We start from the raw sequence: 21,786 nt of genomic DNA on the forward strand, positions 1-21,786 counted from the left end.
AAACCCGTCTCTACTAAAAAACCAAAAATTTGCTGGGCGTGGTAGCGGGCGCCTGTAATCCTAGCTACTTGGGAGGCTGAGGCAGGAGAATCGCTTGAACCCAGGAAGCAGAGGTTGCAGTGAGCCGAGACCACGCCATTGCACTCCAGCCTGGGCGACAGAGCGAAACTGTCTCAAAACAAAAAGAAAAACAGTATTAATGGAATGTAGTATAACCCTCAAGCCCTACTATTGACACTTGGGGCCGAATCCAGACCCCGTCTTCCCGCTCGGATTCAGAACACCTTCCTGACTCCCTGGCCCTAGGGCCGCAGCTACCTCGGACAGCATCCTTTTGGGAAAATACCGCCCACTAGCCCCACGACTGGGAAAGAGTCGGGCAACGCCCCTCCCCTCAGCTAGGGCCTGCCGTTTCCTAGTGCTTGCCCAGCCGCCCTCAGGTCACCTTCACTACCGGGCCAAGGACCCCGTGGGAACTCGCAGCCCTCGCCACACCGGTTCCTCGCGCATCCATGGAGTGCCTAGAGAGAAGACCTGCATGGCAAAAACCTAAACGAAGAGATGAGAGGCATGGAGAGGAGTACGACAACAGAAGAAAGATAACAGTGGGAGGAGACGTTAGTTTCCTTTATACGTTTTGTTACTGGCGGTAGCAGGGAAGTTAGAAACGGTTTTAAAACAAATTTCAGACAGGCATTTTCCAAAGGCAAGCCTGGAGCGCACGGATCTGTACAACCGCGGAAGGCCCCGTTTCCGGTCCCTTGCGCCTGCGCTCTTGCAGCCAAGAAGGCGGGAGGCTGGAGTAGAGAGAAGCCTGCAACCGGAAGTGAAGGCAGATTTCCCTCCTTCGTCGCTGTTGCTGCCGCCATACGCGCTCTGCCTGCTTAGGTAAGCTTTGGCGTTCACTACAATCCGTTGCCATCTGCGCTTCTTCGCACCCATCCCGTCACATGGGTTCCTGATACCCTTTTCACAGGCGATCGTCTGGTCTCTGGGGCCTAGTTGGTTCCCCATTTCCGTAGCTTGCATCCCTTTCGAGAGCAAAGAGCTCTTGGGGGAAGGAAGGGAAGCTAAGGGGGGGCCCAATCCAAGATGGTGTCCTCGGCGCCATTGTGTTCGTTTTGCTCCCTTCTTCCAGTAGGTTCTTTTCATATTGGAGGCCTCAGCATCAATGAGAGGCGGCGCTAGGCGTCCCTTGGTCTTGGTATTTGCGGAGGGCGGGGCTCTTATCACCTTACTTGTCCTTTCTTGAGCCCTTTTTTGGCCCACGGTGGGACTGGGAGGAGGAGCCGGTTTTTGGGCCCAGTTGGATTTTTCTCACCTTGACTCGCCCAAGTTAATTTGGAGTGCCTTACAAGTGTTTACTATTGGTGTCATTGTATGTTTCTCCAAAAGGAGTCTCACCTTCGTAGCGCAACAGTGATGTCAGACCACTTGGTAAAGATCCTGTTAAAGCCTGGGCGGGGATTGCCTTTCTCTGTCAACTATTAACTTTGTTATTGTAGGGTGGAGACATGGATTTTTTTTTTTTTTTTGGTGGCCGAGCCATTTGTCTTGCACCGCCCCTCCCCCCCATGCTAATTACACAAGGCTTTCTTAAACAACGGAAGAGAGGATACTGAGAAGTGGGAGGCTGAGAGCTATGGGAGGTGGACGGCGGCCATATGATGTTTTCTTTTCGAAAGATGAGCGCTTTGCGCAGTGATGACCCTCATCTATCACCCTTGACTGATGGCTGCTGAGTTAGGCATCCATAACGGTGGGATTATAATAGGGAAAGCACAGTCTTCCTTTGAGGACTTTCCAGGACTCTGCTTGTCATCTCCATTTTCCACTTTACTAAGTTATTAATCATATTTTATCTTTTATTATCTATTATATTTCCTCACTGTTATTTTCAGATTAAGAATTTATAAGTTGGTCTTCCCCTTCCAACTTTTCTGGTTTCCGCTACTGTGATTGCTAATCTTGTTGGGAACCTGTGTCCTAACCACTTTCGCTGGTGCTGCTTTTTCTGTTCTGTTGTATTTGCTTTTCGTTTTTATGTTGTGTATCTGTTTTTTTTTCCATGTAAAAGTTTCCTAGTTTAGGGAAAGTGGGAACTGGGAATGGAAAAGAGGTGGTGAAGGCTCTGCTCGTGACTAAGTCTTGCTTTTTTTTTTTTCCCCCTCCCCAGCTCTTCTGTTAGAAATAGTATCTTTATTTTCCTTTGCTGTTCCTCAATCCCCTACTCTTCACCCCTTGTTTTCACCTGTTTTGCGAGAACCCATCCAGATCCCCCTTCCCGTCTTCCCCTGCCGGCCCAGTTATGGCAGAGAACGATGTGGACAATGAGCTCTTGGACTATGAAGATGATGAGGTGGAGACAGCAGCTGGGGGAGATGGGGCTGAGGCCCCTGCCAAGAAGGATGTCAAGGGCTCCTATGTCTCCATCCACAGCTCTGGCTTTCGTGACTTCCTGCTCAAGCCAGAGTTGCTCCGGGCCATTGTCGACTGTGGCTTTGAGCATCCGTCAGAAGGTAAATTTTCTCTTGGGCATGTAGTGCTCATTGGGCACTTTAAGGGTACAATAAAAAGATGTGTTTGTTGTTGCTCAGGTGGTAAAAGTTTATACTTAAGGCTAGATCAGGGTCAGGTGCAGGGGCTCACGCCTGTAATCCCAGCGCTTTGGGAGGGCAAGGCAGGAGGGGTGGTCACTTGAGCTCGAGTACAAGAGAAGCCTGGGCAAGATAGGGAGACTCCTGTCTCTACTAAACGAAGCAGGTGAAGGTTGAGGCTTCAGCGAGCCGTGATTGCACTACTGTACACCAGCCGGGGAGACAGTGAGGAAAAAAAAAATCAGGAGATAAGTATCGAAAACGATTTTGGATAGAGGAGGATTATACAGACTTGTTCTTTCTTTCATGATAGCACCAAAGTGCTAATTATCCAAAAGTAGCTTCTAGGTCTGCCATTCATTCCTGTGACTGACTTCTTTTGTCTGCTTATTTTTAATTTTGTCATTTGACTTGTAATTTTAAATTTCCAGAAAGGTCCTGATTGGACCTGTAGTCTCCCTCTGTTGGGCCAGGCCAACTGTGGCCTCTGGAAACCTCTATGACTGGTTTAGAGATGACTGGCTCCTGGGTCAGGTACCAAGTCCTTCATTTTGTCCCGGGTTGTTGTTATGTGACCCGAAGTATGGCAACCTAAGTAGGAGAAATGTCTTTAGCAGGTATTCAGATGTCATGAATTGTTACAGATTAAGAAAAATAAGGACAGAGCCAGGAGCATTGAAGGTGAGCGGTTGGTAGATGCAAGGGGGCTGTTAGTAGGACTGGGAAGGCCTAGATCTGGAGGAGGCCAAAGCTGGGATGAATTAGGAGAGTCTGATTTTGAGGTGAATATAATTGAGCAGAGAGAGGTAAAAGGGGTCTGGAAGTTGGCAAGAACCAGGTAAATACTAGATTTTGAGAATTGAGTGGTAAGAAATGGGCTTGGCATGATGAAAAAGGTTGTAGAGTTATCTGGAGACTGAAGTCTAATTTATCTTTTCTCCCTACTTTTAGTCCAGCATGAGTGCATCCCTCAGGCCATTCTGGGAATGGATGTCCTGTGCCAGGCCAAGTCGGGCATGGGAAAGACAGCAGTGTTTGTGTTGGCCACACTGCAACAGCTGGAGCCAGTTACTGGGCAGGTATATTTGGGGAGAGTGCTGGGGAAGGGGTTTTGGTTAGGACTATAAGGGAAGGGTGTTTTTGTCCTAGCTACATGATGACCTCGGTTACCCTTGACAACCTGACAGCTGTGGGGAATGTTCTATCCAAGCATGGGGTTCGTGATTTAGATCACAGAATTGAAGTCATTTATTATCGGCCCAGGTGTGTTTTTGTCAGTCACTTCCCTGGAGGGAACGATGAAGGGCTACACTCATGGTATGTCTCGGTCTACTTCCTGCCTAAGGTGTCTGTGCTGGTGATGTGTCACACTCGGGAGTTGGCTTTTCAGATCAGCAAGGAATATGAGCGCTTCTCTAAATACATGCCCAATGTCAAGGTAAGCCGAGGTAAAGAGACCTCAGAGTGAGGGTGTGGCAAGTTGGAGGGATAAGAAACTTGTAGGCCAGTAGTCTCTTTATTTTGGAGAAGTTTTAGTTTGCCATGGTTTAACAGTGTTAAGATCCTATGTAACGGGAGGATTCGTAATTGGGCTATGGATGATGCTTAACCGAGACCACCCTTTTTTTTTACTACTTTATACTGACTTTGAATCCTATCAGTTTGGTAATTTTGGGGTGTGTGGCAGAGAAAGCCAGAAACTTTAAAACAGCTTCAGGGGTGTGTGAATATTGAGGATTCTGGCCAAGTGCGCAGCGGCTTACACCTGTAATCTCAGCACTTTGGGAGGCCAAGGCATGTGGATCATTTGAGGTCAGGAGTTCGAGACCAGTGTGGCCAATGCGATGAAACCCTGTCTCTACTAAAAATGCAAAAATTAGCCGGGCGTGGTGGCACACACCTGTAGTCCTACCTACTTGGGAGGCTGAGGCAGGAGAATCGCTTGAACCCAGGAAGCAGAGGTTATAGTGAGCTGAGATTGTGCCACTACACTCCAGCCTGGGTGACAAAGTGAGACTCCCATCTCAAAAAAAAAAATCTGATTGAAGTTAAGTATTTTTGGCAATTATCCTTCATAGGTAATGCTGTATCTCCTGTTATGCCACAAATCGGGTTGACTTATGTTAGTTATTTTTATTTTTATTTATTTGTTTTGAGATGGAGTCTTGCTGCGTCCCCTGGGCTGTGAGTGTAGTGGTGCGATCTCAGCTCACTGCAGCCTGCAGCTCCCAGGTTCAAGCGATTCTCCTGCTTCAACCTGCTGAGTGGCTGGGACTACAGTGTGCCATCATACCCGGCTAATTTTTTTTTTTTTTTTGGTAGTGACAGGGTTTCGCCATGTTGGCCAGGCTGGTCTCGAACTCCTGACCTCAAGTGATCCACCCACCTCGGCCTCCCAAAGTGCTGGGATTACAGGTGTGAGCCACTGTGCCTGGCCTCATTAGTGATTTTAGGTTTACCATAGGATTAGCATCGTGACAGTCTGATTCCATGGTCATTCTTTTCCCCCTTAAAACTAGAGTTTCTGGTGTTATTTGACACTGTACCAAGGCCCAGATCCCTAACCCACTATTCACCTAATGGTTTTAACAGGAAGTGATAATATTTCACCCAAAGCAGTAATTTCATGGGGTTTGTATGAAGGAGTTTGAGATTCTGGGTTTATTTAGGAAAACTTAATGTTCCATGTGTTTTTTTGTGGTACTTTATACTAATCCTGGTAATTTCTTGCCGTCCTTTATTTATTTTTTATTTTTTGAGATGGAGTCTCGCTCTGTCATCTAGCCTGGAGTACAATGGCTCAATCTCGCCTCACTGCAATCTCCACTTCCTGCATTCAAGCGATTCTCCTTCCTCAGCCTCCTGGCTAAGTTTTGTAGTTTTTGTATTTTAGTAGTAAATTTGTAAATATTGTATTTTAGAAGAGATGGGGTTTCACCATGTTGGCCAGGCTGGTCTTGAACGCCTGGCTTCAAGTGATCCACCTGCCTCGACTTCCCAAACTGCTGGGATTATAGGCGTGAACCACCGGGCCTGGCTTTATTTTATTTATTTATTTATTTATTTATTTATTTATTTAGAGACGGAATATCACTCTTGTTGCCCAGGCTGGAGTACAATGGTGAGATCTTGGTTCACCGCAACCTCTGCCTCCCGAGTAGCTGGAGTTATAGGCGTGCGCCACCACACCTGACTCCTTTATTTTTAAAATGAAGCTTGGCCTCATAAATGAAGGAAGACGGTTAGATTAAGTCAGAAGAACTGAATTATTGTCCTGACTGCTCCGACTAGCTATGTAACTTTAGGCAGTCACCCTCAGTGTTTGGTGGGGGGACATAACATTTCTAAATTAGGTGACCTCTAGAGTTCGTTTTAGTTTTGAAACATGCTAAAAATTGGTTTAGCTCAAACAGTGGGAACTCTGGGGGGATTGGACTCTTTCCTTCCTCTTTTTTGAGACTCTTTGCTCCTGGCTCTCGGCAGGTTGCTGTTTTTTTTGGTGGTCTGTCTATCAAGAAGGATGAAGAGGTGCTGAAGAAGAACTGCCCGCATATCGTCGTGGGGACTCCAGGCCGTATCCTAGCCCTGGCTCGAAATAAGAGCCTCAACCTCAAACACATTAAACACTTTATTTTGGATGAATGTGATAAGATGCTTGAACAGCTCGGTGAGTGGCAGTGCTGGGACTTGGCTAATGCTGGGGAGTTGTTCTTTGGAGCCAAATGATGTTTATTTGAAACAGGAGCGCCTCAGTGCAAGGACGACTCTTATCTATCACCCATGACTGATGGCTCTGGGTTCCCTGGTTGGGCTTTATTATGCTTTTAAGCACAGTAAAGGATGTCATCTATCATCTTTCTATGATTTTTGTTTTTAATCTTTGAGAATAGGAGACTTCGGTAATTTCAGGCCTAAGTTATTACCACCACCACCGTTTTCATTATAGATTCCTATACTGGAAGTCATAGGGGAGATTCTAAACTGAAAGAGAAGACAGTACCCTTCTGGCATCTCCAGCACAGCATTTACAGTCAGAATTTATAGCTGAATAAGTTTCTAGACTCAGGTCTGGGATTAATGTAGAGAGTGTAGCAGTTCGTGTGGTGTGGTATTCTAGTGTGCCAAGTGGGGTTAATGGAAGTTTTTTCTGTAAGATTTGAATCTTGGTGAATGAGTGTGGGGTTGGACATAGGCCCCATAAGTCATTACAGATGGTCTTCGGCAATTCAGTGTGGTGAGTTATAAAGGTGGGCTCCAGGTAGCGATGTCATATTTGCCTGACTTGATAGAAAAGTGATCCAGAGAGTCATAGATGGACTCTGCTACCTGGAATGTAATATATGGTTGATACTTGTAGTCTCCTGAGGGCTGGCTGGGGCTTGGACAGGAAAGGATTGGGAGAAGGGCCTGTAAAGCATGTTTCGAAGGCCTTGAGAGCGTCTGCACTGGGCTTTGTCCCCATTTTATAGTTGGGAACTTTGGGGTTTTATCTTATTTCTTGCTTGGTTAAAACGAACAGCTGGAATCTGATCCCAATTCTTGATTCCAAGTCCATTGCTCTTTCCGTTGTGTTATTACTATTTCCAGCAATCTTCACCTCACTGGAAAGTCTACCTCTAATCTTTGTTTATCATGCTTGCTTATTTTCTCCTACAATTTTTTTCCTTGTTCTTCTAGACATGCGTCGGGATGTCCAGGAAATTTTTCGCATGACCCCCCACGAGAAGCAGGTCATGATGTTCAGTGCTACCTTGAGCAAAGAGATCCGTCCAGTCTGCCGCAAGTTCATGCAAGATGTAAATACCCTTCTACCTTCTCTCCCTCCACTCCCCGCCCGCTGCCTCCTCCCCTTCCTCGCCCTCTTCCTCAGACTCCCTTGTCATTCAAGTGCCAAGAAGGCGGCTTGTGCCCAACTGGGAGTAATGACTCCTTGAAGAGACATACAGAAGCAGAGACAGCTAGTGTTAGGGTCTGCGCGGGTGCCAGGGAAACTCCGGAAGACTTGGTCGGGTTAATGTGAGAGCGGGTAGTGTTCGACTTTTTCAAAAATCACAACATTTTTGAACCTCTTCTCCCTTTGGGGGAGGGCAGAATTTTTCTGCCCTACCACCCACCCATCGTCTCTTACGTGCCCCCTACAGCCACGCACTGTCAAGGTGGCGTCGAGCATACAGCTGGAGCCTTCTGCTCACCAAAACTCCTACTTTCCGGTGGCAGGAGAGCAAGAGAGGGACAGACAGATGGCAGGGCATGTCCAAAAGAAGAGCATCAGCACAAATGAATCCTCCCCTTCCCCACCTCCAGGGGTGGGGGCCTTTGGCACCTCAATCCCCGATACCCTACTCCTTCCCACCCACATCTCCTTGCACCCATCTGGAACCTCGGTTGATGTGAGCCGGCAACAGAGAAGCACCGTGGCGCGGCGAGGGAATGCAGACGGCACCCAGCGGTGGATGGCGGCAGCGGAGGCCGCGGGGAAACCTGACCAGGAAGCTGAGGACCAAACCAGCCTCTTTTTCCGTTCCCGGTTTTTTTCCTGAACCCAACGCGTGCCGTGCCCCGTTTCCCCCCATATGTGTTGGGGAGGGGTGTCCTCAATGGGGTGGTAGATTTTTTTTTTTTTTCCTTAAAAAATTTTTTTGTTTTTTTTAATACTCAGAGGAGAGGGACATAGGAAAGGTAAAGTGGATGTAATCGGGTGGGTGTTAGGGTTTGGGGCTAGGTGGGGCCAATTGCATAAGCAGTGGAGTGTGTTCTCCCTGCAGTGTTCCTTCCCGTGGGATGATAACTCTTTAGCTTTATTTGGGGCTAGAATGAGATTTGAAGAAGGCCATGGAACTTCTCTTTAGAAAGCCTGCCTTGGCTGGGCCTGGTGGCTCACCTCTAATCCCAGTGCTTTGGGAGGCCAAGATGGGAGGATTGCTTGAGCCCAGGAATTTGAGACTAGCCTGGGCAGTGTAGTAAGACTTTGTCTCTACCAGAAAAACCAGGCGTGGTGGCGCATGCCTGTAGTCCCAGCTACTTGGGAGGCTAAGGCAGGAGGGTTTGCTTGAGCTTGGGACACGGAGGCGGCAGTAAGCTGTAATTGTGCCACTGTACTCCAGCCTGGGTGATAGAGTAAGACCCTGTATCAAAACCTGCCTTTTGGGATTGGGTTTCTGTTTTTTCCCATGACATACCCATCCTTTCCTATTTTGTCCTCTGGGTCTTAATATTAACTATCTTCCCCCAGAGAAGTACAAAAGTGTTAGGAAAGTTGTGTTTTGGAGTTGTGGTAATTTCTGTCTTTGTTACTCTCCTCCCCTTCAGGGGGTTTTTAAATTTTAAAGATGAATGCAGTGAGGTATAATGGTGTGTGCCTGTAGTCCCAGCTATTCGGGAGACTGAAGCAGGAGGATCACTTGAGCCCAGGAATTTGAGGCTATAATGTGCTATGATTGTGCCAGTGAATAGCCACTGCACTCCAGCCTGGGCAACATGGTGAGATCCTGTCCCTTAAAAGCATATCTGCCTGGTCTGAATTTGGTTTTTTAATACCACTTACTGATACCTTCCCTGTAAACCTGTAGATGGTTTAATTCTTAGTGAAGAGACCAGTCTCATCTAAAATTATCCTGTTGTGGTCTGACGGCAAGTTACTTATCTTGAGTAATTTTTGTTTCTCCTTAAGTGGCATTTTGACTGTCCATTGCAGTGTTCTGATCTTAAAATTGACATCCACTTTCCTAATGTATATGAGATTCTCTTAGTTGAAGTAGGAGAATCAAATGGAGCAGTTGTCCTGCCCCCACCCCATGTTCTTATAAGCAGCTGTGATGGAGTTATTCTGACCTTGAGTCACTGCCTCCCATCATTTCCCAGACGTTTGGGCCTTGCTCTCCCTTTGAGAATCATCTTCCACATTTTTTCTTTCTTCTCCCACCTCTATTTGAGGTAGTGGCATCTGTGCCATTGGGTGGTTTCACTGCTCCTTTACTTCATTTGCAGTTTCTTTCCCATGATAGTTTTTAGTTGGGCAGTCTTAAAACCCCTCTGATAGGAAGGAAATTAGATGTAATGTGAGAGAGACCACAGTAAAATATGGGTAGTTTTGGGAGTGGGGTGGGGTTTTCAATCTTCTCTTTCCTCCCCATCCCCCCATGGGGTGTATTGGAGATCAGCTTCCTCCACCCCCCCAGGTTTAACCCCCCCACTCTGCCCTCCTCCCGTTCCCCACCCCTTCCTCCCCCCCAGCCAATGGAGATCTTCGTGGATGATGAGACGAAGTTGACGCTGCATGGGTTGCAGCAGTACTACGTGAAACTGAAGGACAACGAGAAGAACCGGAAGCTCTTTGACCTTCTGGATGTCCTTGAGTTCAACCAGGTCAGTTACACGTCCAGTAGGGGGATGAGCATTGGAGCACTCCAGCTGTAGCAGAAACCTGGATATTAAGTACACTTTTATTGAGGAAATCACATGTGTGATGTGGGAGAGAATTATGAGGGTGTAAACATTAGGGGCTGAGCATGAGTAAGGTGGAAGCTGCTTTTCTATTCTGTGGTTGGCATGGATATGTATGTCCTCAATAACCTCAAGGAAAATAAACTTCAAAAGTTAAGATCCTTGGCCAGGTACGGTGGCTTATGTGTGTACTCCCAGCACTTTGGGAGACTGAGGCAGGTGGATCACTTGAGTCTAGGACTTTGAGACCAGTCTGGGCAACATGGCGAAACTTCACTACCAAAGAAGAAAAAGTTAGCCAGGTGTGGTGGTGTATGCTTGTAGTCCCAGATACTCTGGTGGCTGAGGTGGGAGGATAGCTTGAGCCCAGGAGATTGAGGCTGCAGTGAACTATGATTGCACTACTGTGCTCCAGCTTGGGCAGTGGAGTGAGACCTTGTCTCCAAAAGTCCTTGAAAGGTTTTAGGAAGTTGTTAAAGGCTTGAAATGATTTTGGGGGGCAAGTTAGGGTTCTTACATGTTTAATTCCTCTAATAACTGCTTATTCAAGAGAAGCATTTGTGACTGGGTGCAGGGCAGTGGCTCATGCCCATAAATCCCAGTACTTTGGGAGGCTGAGGCAGGAACATCGCTTGAGCCCAGGACTTCAAGACCAGCATGGGTAACAGAGAGAGGCCCATCTCTACAAATAGTAAAAAAAAAAAAAAAAAAAAAGAAAGGAGTTGGGTGTGGTGGTGTGCACCTGTGGTCCCAGCTACTTGGGATGCTGAGGTGGAAGGATCTCTTGAGCCCAGGAGGTGTAGGCTGCAGTGACCCACGATTGCACCACTGCACTCCAGTCTGGGGGACAGTGACCCCATGTCAAAAAAGTGTTTCATTAATATACTTGTGAGTGGCCTATTTGCACTTAAAACTACTTTATAGAATTAGGATAGCTCCCTTAGGTTTAATGTTTTGGTGAGCAGGAATATCAGTTACCCCCCCAGATCTTAATTCTAGTTTTTTATCACTTTTTCATGAGGTGATCTCATCCTTGTCTCCTACCATGTCTGGCAGTTTTGGTTTCTGAACTTTGTGCTACCTCAGAGGCCAGCCTCCCTAGGGAAAAATCAGTGCTAAAATAAAGTTATATTTCCTCTTCTGCTCTAAATATATAATGGGGGAATAAGAGAGATGAAGAGGAATTCCTGAGAACGTAATTACTAGAAACTCCTCTCTCCCATGTAATGTCTCACACACACTATGGACTCCTATTCCCCCAATTCGCGACCCCCCCACCTCCCACCCCACCCCACAACAGGTGGTGATCTTTGTGAAGTCTGTGCAGCGGTGCATTGCCTTGGCCCAGCTACTGGTGGAGCAGAACTTTCCAGCCATTGCCATCCACCGTGGGATGCCCCAGGAGGAGAGGTGAGTTGAAGATGGGAAAGATATTTTGTGTCTTTGGGAGAAAGACAGTTGAGAGAAGGGCATCTCAACATTTTTAAAATTTCCTTTCTCACAAAGGCTTTCTCGGTATCAGCAGTTTAAAGATTTTCAACGACGAATTCTTGTGGCTACCAACCTATTTGGCCGAGGCATGGACATCGAGCGGGTGAACATTGCTTTTAATTATGACATGCCTGAGGATTCTGACACCTACCTACATCGGGTAAACCCCACAGGCTGAAGAAATCCCACTCTCCCATTCCCTTCTTTTCTATTTGTACATCTTCATCCCTGCCTCTGGATCTCTTTCCTCTTTGATCTTCCAGTGCTACCCTCTGTCTCCTTCCAGGTGGCCAGAGCAGGCCGGTTTGGCACCAAGGGCTTGGCTATCACATTTGTGTCCGATGAGAATGATGCCAAGATCCTCAATGATGTGCAGGATCGCTTTGAGGTCAATATTAGTGAGCTGCCTGATGAGATAGACATCTCCTCCTACAGTGAGTACTGATCTCATGAAACCCTTTAGGTCCTCCCTGTTCCTTAGTGTGTTTGTCCTAAATCCCATCACTTAGATCATTGGCACCTGATGCATAATGGACACTTGGCTGGTTCATGCCCCCTGATCTTTGATGCTGTGTTGGGATGCTTTCCTGACCTTTATGTGGGGTCTCTTGTCTTCTCTCATCGTATTATATCCCTTCCCTCACCCCCACATCTGTTCTCTGAACCCACACAGTACACCAGCATCTGCATGTGTGCTGTGTGTTCCTGCCTTGCTTTCCCCTTTTCATGCCTTATTCTGACCATGCTATGTTTTCTCCTTAGTTGAACAGACACGGTAGAAGACTCGCCCATTCTGGAATGTGACCGTCTGTCCTTCAGGAGAGGACACCAGGGTGGGGGTGAAGGAGACACTACTGCCCCCACCCCTGACAGCCCCCACCCCATGGCTTCCATCTTTTGCATCACCACCACTCCTGAACCCCCATTTCTGATTTGTCAGAATTTTTTTTAACAAAACTAAAAATGAAACACATGTGTCTGTGGTATCTATAAGTGCTTCGTCCCTTTATTGTATTTGGGGTGAGGTATTTTAGGGCATGGTCCAGGGTAAATTCCTGTAAGGCCTGGGTGCCCTGCCTGCTGTGAGATTAAAGGGGAATGGGACTAAGACGGCAGAGCCCTGGCTCCCCCACTACCTGCCAATTGCCCGCGATTTGTGGGGGTCTCTTCCACTTTCTCTGGTCTGGGAGCGGCTGGGGTGTCTTTGATCCCAAGGCCGCTGGTGGGTGGCACATGGATTTTCAGTGCCAGAGGGTGCTGTGGGCACTAGGGGAAGCTTAGGCGCCTCCTCCCAGGCTCTCTCGGTGCCTCCTCATCTGTTCCTTCAGCTTCTGGATCTTGAGCACCAGGGCTTGGGCCTCCCAGGCTCCCTCCTGTCCTTCCAGGAGGGCCTGGTATAGCTCCAGCTGCTGTTCCAGCAACTCTTCAGCTTGGGCCAGCTCAGCCGTGCGGTGGATCCCGGGGCCCTGGTGAGGGAATTAGGGGAGGGAGCATCAGCCAGGGCAGGGGGCCGAGGCCCTGGGAAACTGTTGCAGGCTCTGGGCTGGAAGTGAGAAATTCCACCTTCCCTATCTGGTTTTGACCCGGTCCTTTAAGGACACCTGTATTGAGAAGCCCAGGTAGCTCCCTGTCTTGGGCATAGGCCTTTGGTGGGGGGGGTGCAGATAGAGTTCCCTGGCCCAGGGGCCATAACTGGTTTCCTTGAACAAGGATATGGGGTCACTGGAAAGAGGATCGGCAGCTCCTCCCCACTAAGAAATAATTAACTGTTATGTGAGGGGGAATAGATCCTGTTCAAGGACTTTGTGGACTGTGCTGCTGTGGGTGGGGGTGGGGGAAGGGAGCCCTGCGGTCTGGACTGGGGGAGGGGAGGAGAGGAGCTGGTAGCTGAATTTAGGAAAAGAGCTGCAGGGGTAGGCATGGTGTGGGGTGGTGCAGGGTGGGATTGAGGGTTTTTTTTCCATACCCCAGTACAAATTCTCACACCCTCTTTTTCCTACCTGTGGTGCCACTTACCCTGGGAGTGGATGTCATCTTCCCATTGCCTCTGGAGCTGGTCTGCTCTTCCATGCTTGCCTTGGGGTTTTGGGAGCAGCACCCACGGGAGCCCTGGGGTGCCAGGGACCAAGAGGGCAGAAGGAGGCGAAGGAAATGGCACCGAGAGAGCCAGGGCAGAGGGGGGACCATGGCGGGGGACCTGGCAGGGAGCTGTGTGAGCTGCACAACAGCCACCAGGAACTGGTTCCCTCCAGGCCTCGGCCTCACTTCAGTGCCTGGCCCTGCCCAGGCCCCGGCCCCCAGCCCTGCCCCTGCCTCTGTCCCACTCTGCCCCCACCTCTCTCCCAGCCTGGCCCCAGGCAGAGTCCAGGAACAACTCCTGTTCCTGATGTGAAAAATGTTCCTGCCAGTTTAGGCAGAACTTGCTTTAGAGCACTGGCGCCCAGCCTACCACAGGTCTGTGATTTGTTTTGTTTTGTTTTGTTTTTAAATCTAGTGTTTATTAGGTATGAATTTTACAAACATTACTTACATTAGTGGTAGCTGTGGAGCTGGAGAGTATTACACCTTTTCCAAGCTGCATGGCGAGAACCACCAGTAGTGTGGTAGAACTTACAGCCCTTTCCAAGGCTATGGCTCTCTTGGCCTGCAGATATCAGCCCACGCATCTCCCTGTGCTTGTTGTGGACCACTGGGTGTCAGGTTTCCTTCTGATAGTGTTATGGAGTGCATCAACTAGGATAAACTCAAAAACTTTGTATGTGGAATCTTTAACCAGCCCAATGAGAATTCAGGACTCAGAGCCCCACAGTGGCATCCAGCTTGCTCTTCTGAGCTAACTAGCTGGTTAACACCATGATAGGCTTGCTGTTAAGTTGCATTCTTAGGAATTGGATTTTCGGCCACCACGGCGCTTCTATATAACGCAACCTTGCTTGGCTGTAGCCCAGTAGCGTGTTTTATTGGGCTGGGTGGGGCCGGGAGGGGATCCCTGTGGAGAGCAGAGAGCTGATGGTACTGCCAGCAACGGACCCTCAGAAGAAAGCTCATGACATCAGACTGCTTCTTCATAGCTCCTGGATGTACTTGTATGCACCATCTTGGTTTACCCAGTGGCTGCTGCCAGACAGAAAGGAAAGGCTACCACAGGTCTTGCGTCTTTTTTTTTTTTTTTTTTTTTTTTTGAGAGGGAGTCTCGCGCTGTCGCCCGGGCTGGAGTGCAGTGGCCGGATCTCAGCTCACTGCAAGCTCCGCCTCCCGGGTTCACGCCATTCTCCTGCCTCAGCCTCCCGAGTAGCTGGGACTACAGGCGCCCGCCACCTCGCCCGGCTATTTTTTGTATTTTTTAGTAGAGACGGGGTTTCACTGCGTTAGCCAGGATGGTCTCGATCTCCTGACCTCGTGATCCGCCCGTCTCGGCCTCCCAAGGTGCTGGGATTACAGGCTTGAGCCACCGCGCCCGGCCTTTTTTTTCTTTTGAGAAAGTCTCACTCTGTCGCCCAGGCTGGAGTGCAGTGGCACAATCTGGGCTCACTGCAAGCTCCGCCTCTTTAGTTCACGCCATTCTCCTGCCTCAGCCTGCCGAGCAGCTGGGACTACAGGTGCCCACCACCATGCCTGGCTAATTTTTTGTATTTTTAGTGGAGATGGAGTTTCACCGTGTTAGCCAGGATGGTCTCCATCTCCTGACCTCGTGATCCGCCCATCTCGGTCTCCCAAAGTGCTGGGATTACAGGCGTGAGCCACTGCACCCGGCATGTCTTTTTCTTTTCTTAACACTGTCTTTTCTCACTTCACTCTACAAGGTAGGAATTACATCACTGGTTTGCACCTGAGGAAATTGGCTCAGATGGTTTCATTCAGCACTCACTGGGGAAGTGTCTGTTAGGGGCAGCTCTAGGCTGGATATGCTCGAGGGTCCACAGCTGGTTGGTAGTAGGGCCTGGAGGGTTCATGTCCAGGTCCACCTGACTTGAAAGCTCATCCTGACCTTGCTTAAGTGCTGATTCCCCTTTGCAGATGTACCTTTTTTATTGTGCTTCCCTTTATTGCTCTTTGCAGACGCTGTTTTTTATTTAGGGATTGGAGGCTTGTGGCAACCCTGTGTCAAGCACATCAAGCGGGTCTGTTGATGGCCGGGCGCGGTGGCTCAAGCCTGTAATCCCAGCACTTTGGGAGGCCGAGACGGGCGGATCATGAGTTCAGGAGATCGAGACCATCCTGGCTAACACGGTGAAACCCCGTCTCTACTAAAATACAAAAAAAAATTAGCCGGGCGAGGTGGCGGGCGCCTGTACTCCCAGCTACTGGGGAGGCTGAGGCAGGAGAATGGCGTGAACCCGGGAGGCGGGGCTTGCAGTGAGCTGAGATCCGGCCATCGCACTCCAGCCTGGGCAACAGAGCGAGACTCCGTCTCAAAAAAAAAAAAAAAAAGCAGGTCTGTTGATGCTATTTTTCCAACAGCAGACAGACATCATGTCTCCGTGTCACACTGTGGAATTCTCAAAATGTTTCAAGCTTTTTCATTATTATACCTGTTACAGTGACCTCTAACTATTGTGATTGTTTTGGGACACCATGAGCAATGCTCATATAAGACAGCAAACTTAATGGAAAAATGTGTGTGTTGTGACTGCTTCACCAACTGGCCATTCTCCCGACTCTGCTTTCTGGGCCTCCCTATTCCCTGAGGCACAATAATATTGAAAGGAATAATCCATGCGGCAAAAGGCAAACGTCATTGTCTTATTTTAAGAAGTTGTCAAAGCAGCCTTCAGCAACCATGCCCCTGATCCATGGAGGCAAGACCCTCCCCCAGCAAAAAATCAGGATTAGCTGAAGCCTCAGATGATGGTTAGCATTTGTTTAACAATAAAATATTTTAAAATTAAAGTATATGGCCAGGCACCGTGGCTCACACTTGTAATCCCAGCACTTTGGGAGGCTGAGGCGGGTGGATAACTTGAGGTCAGGAGTTCAAGATTAGCCTGGCCAACATGGTGAAACCTCATCTGTACTAAAAATACAAAAATTAGCTGGGCATGGTGATGGGCACCTGTAGTCCCAGCTACTTGGACGGCTCAGCAGGAAATGGCTTAAACCCAGGGGGCGGAGGTTGCAGTGAGCCAAGATCATGCCACTGTACTCCAGCTTGGGTGACAGAGCGAGACTCCGTTAAGTATACACATTTTTTTGGACACAATGCTACTGTACACTTAACAGACTACAGTATAGTACAAACATAACTTTTATGCACAATAGGAAACTAAAAAGTTTGTGTCACTCACTTTGTTGCCATGGTCTGGAGACAAATCTGCAGTATCTCCAAGGTATGCCTGTGATTTCCCCTTCCCTCTTCTTGCTGGCCCAGAATGACCTTGTTTCTTGCCCCTGTCTAGCCCTGCATGCTGTAGGGGTTTGCCTTCTCTGGTAGGTCTGGGCACTTTGTATCCCTTGTAACTTTGGCTCCTGGGATATGACACTGGTATAGGCCTCAAGTTCTGTTGGACTAGTGAGCCTCCCCCCATACCTCCTGAACTAGAACCAAAGTCCTGTGCACACACCGTGCATGTGTGAGCCTGTGTAGAGATGTCAGCTTCCTGCAGGGTGTTCTGAAGGGGTGTCCTGTTGTTACTGGAGGGCATAGCCACAGGCCCAGAAGCAGGGGTGGTTCAGAGGGGAGTGGCTGGTCCCAATTTTGATCATCTAGGAACAGGAAGGTCCTTAGAAAACCATGCCCCAGAAGGCAGGATTGCTGGAGAGTGGACAGCTACTAGCCAGCTTACTATCTGGATATCACTCTGCACTGGGAGGGAAGATGGCCTCTGCCGTGGTGTAGGAGTCCAGGAACCAGGCTGGGAGGCCTTCCCAGCAGTCAGCGCTTCTCACAGTTGCAGGCCAAAGCACCTTTAGATGAGGCCAAAAACTTTACATTCCTCATTAGCTGACTTTTTCCCACTTAAGTGGGAAAAGAACCCAGAACCTTTGTGAAAGTTTTAGGGGAGAAGGGCTTTCCCTCTTGTATCTTAGTGATAAGGTTATGCATGATTTATACTTTAATTGCAATGTGCACACAGCTAAAGTCTTAATTATTAGAATATAAGAGCCCCAAACTACTGTTGTTATAGATAAGTGAAACTATGCAGTATATGGTTAAACAATCCACAACCAATTAACATTGAAAATTGGCCGGGCGCGGTTGGCTCACGCCTGTAATCCTAGCACTTTAGGAGGCCAAGGCAGGTGGATCACTTAAGGTCAGGAGTTCAAGACTAGCCTGGCAAACATGGTGAAACCCCGTCTCTAGTAAAAATACAAAAAATTAGCTAAGCATGATGGTAGCCGCCTGTAATCCCAGCTACTCAGGAGGCTGAGGCTGGAGAATTGCTTGAACCTGGGAGGTTGCAGTGAGCTGAGATCGTGCAATTGCACTCCAGCCTGGGTGACAGAGCAAGACTCCATCTCAAAAAAACAAAAAAAAAGGAAAAAAAAAAGAAAATTAACTACATTTTTGGCGGGTGGACAGAGCGATGCTCCGTCACCCAGGCTGGAGTGCAATGGCACAATCTCTGCTCGCTGTAACCTCCGCCTGCCGAGTTCAAGCAACTCTCATGCCTCAGCCTCCCAAGAAGCTGGGGTTACAGGCATGTGCCACTATGTGGAGCTAATTTTTATATTTTTAGTACAGACTGGATTTCACCATGTTGGCCAGGCTGGTCTTGAACTCCTGGCCTAAAGTGATCCGCCTGCCTCAGCCTCCCAAAGCGCTGGGATTACAGGCATGAACCACTGCACCTGGCCGTATATCTGTTAATTTAAAAGATTAGCAGCCATTTAGAAAAAAACAACAAATGAGACTTTTGCAAGACAATCTAAATGATACACTAATAACGATCCTTTGGGAAAATGACATTTCAATCATGTGAGTTTCTGCTTTAGGTTATGAACTCCAAAATGGACTAAATGGACTAACCCTCAATAATTTATAGTAGGTAGTTTTTTTGTTTTTTTGTGTTTGTGTGTGTGTGTGTGTGTGTGTGTTTTAACAGTAGGTAGTTCTAAGCCATAAATAAAATAGAATCTGAATTTTGGTTTTGTTCATCTGTGGGAACTTAATTGAGAAAGCGCTGGCCTTTGGGTCAGTTCAAATATAGTGGATGAGGCCAGGCTCAGTGGCTCACGCCTGTAATCTCAGCACTTTGGGAGGCTGAGGCGGGGGATCACGAAGGTCGAGAGATTGAGACCATCCTGGCCAACATGGTGAAACCCCGTCTGTACTAAAAATACAAAAATTAGCTGGGCATGGTGGTGCATGCCTGTAGTCCCAGCTACTTGGGAGGCTGAGGCAGGAGAATCACTTGAACCCGGGAGCCAGAGGTTGCAGTGAGCTGAAATCAGGCCACTGCACTCCAACCTGGTGACAGAGTGAGACTCCGTCTCAAAAAAAAAAAACAACAAAAACAGCTGGGCGTGGTGGCTCACGCCTGTAATCCCAGCACTTTGGGAGGCCGAGGCGGGCGGATCACAAGGTCAGGAGATTGAGACCATCCTGGCTAACATGGTGAAACACCGTCTCTACTAAAAATCCAAAAAATCAGCCAGGCGCGGTGGCGGGCGCCTGTAGTCCCAGCTACTCAGGAGGCTGAGGCAGGAGAATGGCGTAAACCCGGGAGGCGGAGCTTGCGGTGAGCCGAGATGGCACCACTGCACTCCAGCCTGGGCAACTGAGCGAGACTCCGTCTCAAAAATCAAAAACAAAAAAAAAACAAAAAAAACCACAAAAAAACCCAAAAAACAAAACAAAACAAAAACCAAAAAACAAATATAGTGGACGAATTGTAGATCTCATAATTGTAGAAATGAAGGAATTAAGATTAAAAAAATACACAAACCAGAATACCTAGTGCTAAGGTTGAATGTCCCCCACCAAAACTCATGTTGATATTTAATTGCTATCCTAATGGTATTAAGATGTGAGACTTTTTTATTTTTATATTTTTTTGAGGTGGAGTTTCGCTCTTGTTGCCCGGGCTGGAGTGCAATGGCACAATCTCAGCTCACTACAACCTCTGCCTCCCATGTTCAAGTGATTCTCCTGTCTCAGCCTGCTGAGTAGCTGGAATAACAAGCACGTGCCACCACGCCCAGCTAATTTTTGTATTTTTAGTAGAGACAGGTTTTCATCATATTGGTCAGGCTGGTCTCGAAATCCTGACCTCAGGTGATCTGCCCACCTTGACCTCCCAAAGTACTGGGATTATAGGCGTGAGCCACCCCACTGTGCCTGGCCGATATGGGACCTTTCAGGGTTGATTAGGTTGAATAGATTAATGCCATTGTATGGCAAGATAAAACTCAGTTCAGCCTCTTTGTCCTTCCACCTCTCACCGTGGGATGATACTGCAGCCAGGCCCTCATAAGATGCCAGTGTCATGCTCTTGGACTTCCCAGCTTCCAGATCTGTGGAAAATACATTTATTCTCTTTATAAATTGCTCAGTCTGTGCTGGGTGTGGTGGCTCACGCCTGTAATCCAAGCACTTTGGGAGGCCAAGGTTGAGCCCAGGAGTTTGAGACCAGACTGGGCACATGGCAAAACTCCATCTCCACAAAAAAACACAAAAATTAGCTGGGTGTGGTGGTGCGGGTCTGTGGTCCCAGTTACATAGGAGGCTGACGTGGGAGGATCACTTGAGTCTGGGAGGTGGAGGTTGCAATGAGTTGAGATCATGCCACCGCACTCCAGTCTGAGCAACAGAGAGAGACCCTGTTTGAAAAATAACAAAATAAATTACCCAGTCTGTAGTACTCTGTTATAGCAGCAGGAAATGGACTAAGACACATAGATTATGTTGCTATGTTTATTTATTTATTGTTGTTTTTGTTATTCCTGACTCTTAATAGAGTCTTAATCAGATGAGCATTCTGACCTGGCCTCCGCAGGAGGGGCCTGTCTTTAGCCAGGGACAAGAAGAGATTAAGACCAGCATCATCCACAAGGTCAAGGGGCTGCAGAGCCCCCTAAGGCCAGTGTGCTGATGGGCCCTTCAATATTGTATCCTACCCAGTGGATTGGCAGGACTGGGTGACTGACAGGAATCATTGTTGCCTCTATGGGAAAGTTTTATGGAGATAGGGGCTGAGTTTAGCCATTACATTACAGTGAGAGAGATTACATTACTAAGTGTCAGAGACCCTGCTGGGCACTTTCTGTTACTGTCACAGGTGGCTTTCACAGTAACCTTTTAAGAGAGATCTTTTCATTTTTCTTGTACATGGCTGTCCAGTTGTTCCAGCATCATTTGCTGAAAAGACTATCTTTTCTCTTTTTTTTTTGAGACGCCCAGGCTGGAGTGCAGTGGCGCAATCTCGGCTCACTGCAAGCTCCGCCTCCCGGGTTCACGCCATTCTCCTGCCTCAGCCTCCTGAGTAGCTGGGACTACAGGTGCCCGCCACTGCACCCGGCTAATTTTTTGTATTTTTAGTAGAGATGGAGTTTCACCGTGTTAGCCAGGATGGTCTCGAGCTCCTAACCTCGTGATCTTCCCGTCTCGGCCTCCCAAAGTGCTGGGATCACAGGCGTGAGCCACCGTGCCTGACCAATACTATCTTTTCTCCATTGTATTGTCTTTGCTCCTTGTATTTATGTGGGACTATTTCTTGGCTCTCTATTCTGCTCAAGTGGATCAATTTGACTATTCTTTGCCAATGCCACTCTGTCTTTCTAAAATTAATTTTTTGATTAACAAATTTTATACATTTATGGTGTATATCATGTTTATATATATATATATACATACACACACACACACGCACATACACACACACTGTGGAATGCATAAACCAAACAATTTAATAACATGTACATTACCTCACATACATATTTTTTGTGTGTGTGATGAGAATGCTTAAAGCAATTATCATACTATTTTGAAATATACAATATGTTGTTATTAAGTTTAGTCACCATAAGGTACAATAGATCTCTTGAACTTATTCTTCTTAACTGAAATCTTGTGTTCTTTGGCTAAAATCTCCCCAGTTCCCCCACCTCCCAGCCTCTGATAACCACCAGTTGACTCTCTATATGTGAGTCTGACATTTTTCTGTACTCCACGTATAAGTGAAATTGTATTTGTCTTTCTATGCCTGGCTTATTTCACTTAACATAATGTCTTCCAGGTTCATCCATGTTGTCACAAATGACAGACTTTTGTTTTTCAAGGCTGAATAGTATTCCATTTTTTATATATACCACA

At 47.7% G+C, this 21,786-nt stretch overlaps 2 protein-coding genes and 2 non-coding genes across 4 annotated transcripts; 3 read left to right on the top strand and 1 right to left on the bottom strand.

Annotated features, from left to right (window-relative positions):
* The first annotated feature begins 748 nt into the window (after nucleotides 1–748).
* LOC105497644 (DExD-box helicase 39B) lies at nucleotides 749–12,517 on the top strand. Its single transcript, XM_011768921.2, has 11 exons — nucleotides 749–888; nucleotides 2,177–2,519; nucleotides 3,549–3,676; nucleotides 3,943–4,035; nucleotides 6,081–6,264; nucleotides 7,275–7,393; nucleotides 9,831–9,962; nucleotides 11,341–11,450; nucleotides 11,547–11,691; nucleotides 11,818–11,965; nucleotides 12,294–12,517. The coding sequence occupies exons 2-11, from the start codon at nucleotides 2,309–2,311 to the stop codon at nucleotides 12,308–12,310; spliced, it is 1,287 nt and encodes a 428-aa protein (XP_011767223.1). The 5' UTR covers nucleotides 749–888; nucleotides 2,177–2,308; the 3' UTR covers nucleotides 12,311–12,517.
* LOC112429469 (small nucleolar RNA SNORD83) lies at nucleotides 1,660–1,737 on the top strand. The gene has a single exon (XR_003021726.1). It is a non-coding gene; the product is annotated as a small nucleolar RNA SNORD83 (small nucleolar RNA).
* On the top strand, nucleotides 6,315–6,390 carry LOC112429470 (small nucleolar RNA SNORD83). The gene has a single exon (XR_003021727.1). It is a non-coding gene; the product is annotated as a small nucleolar RNA SNORD83 (small nucleolar RNA).
* A 2-nt stretch (nucleotides 12,518–12,519) lies between the features above and the next one.
* LOC105497643 (mitochondrial coiled-coil domain 1) lies at nucleotides 12,520–13,784 on the bottom strand. The gene is made up of 2 exons (XM_011768920.3): nucleotides 13,548–13,784; nucleotides 12,520–12,997 (listed from the first exon to the last, which is right to left on the bottom strand). The coding sequence occupies exons 1-2, from the start codon at nucleotides 13,716–13,718 to the stop codon at nucleotides 12,809–12,811; spliced, it is 360 nt and encodes a 119-aa protein (XP_011767222.1). The 5' UTR covers nucleotides 13,719–13,784; the 3' UTR covers nucleotides 12,520–12,808.
* Nucleotides 13,785–21,786: the final 8,002 nt, after the last annotated feature.

Source organism: Macaca nemestrina, chromosome 5 (genome assembly GCF_043159975.1).
Source record: "Macaca nemestrina isolate mMacNem1 chromosome 5, mMacNem.hap1, whole genome shotgun sequence".
NCBI lineage: Eukaryota > Metazoa > Chordata > Mammalia > Primates > Cercopithecidae > Macaca > Macaca nemestrina.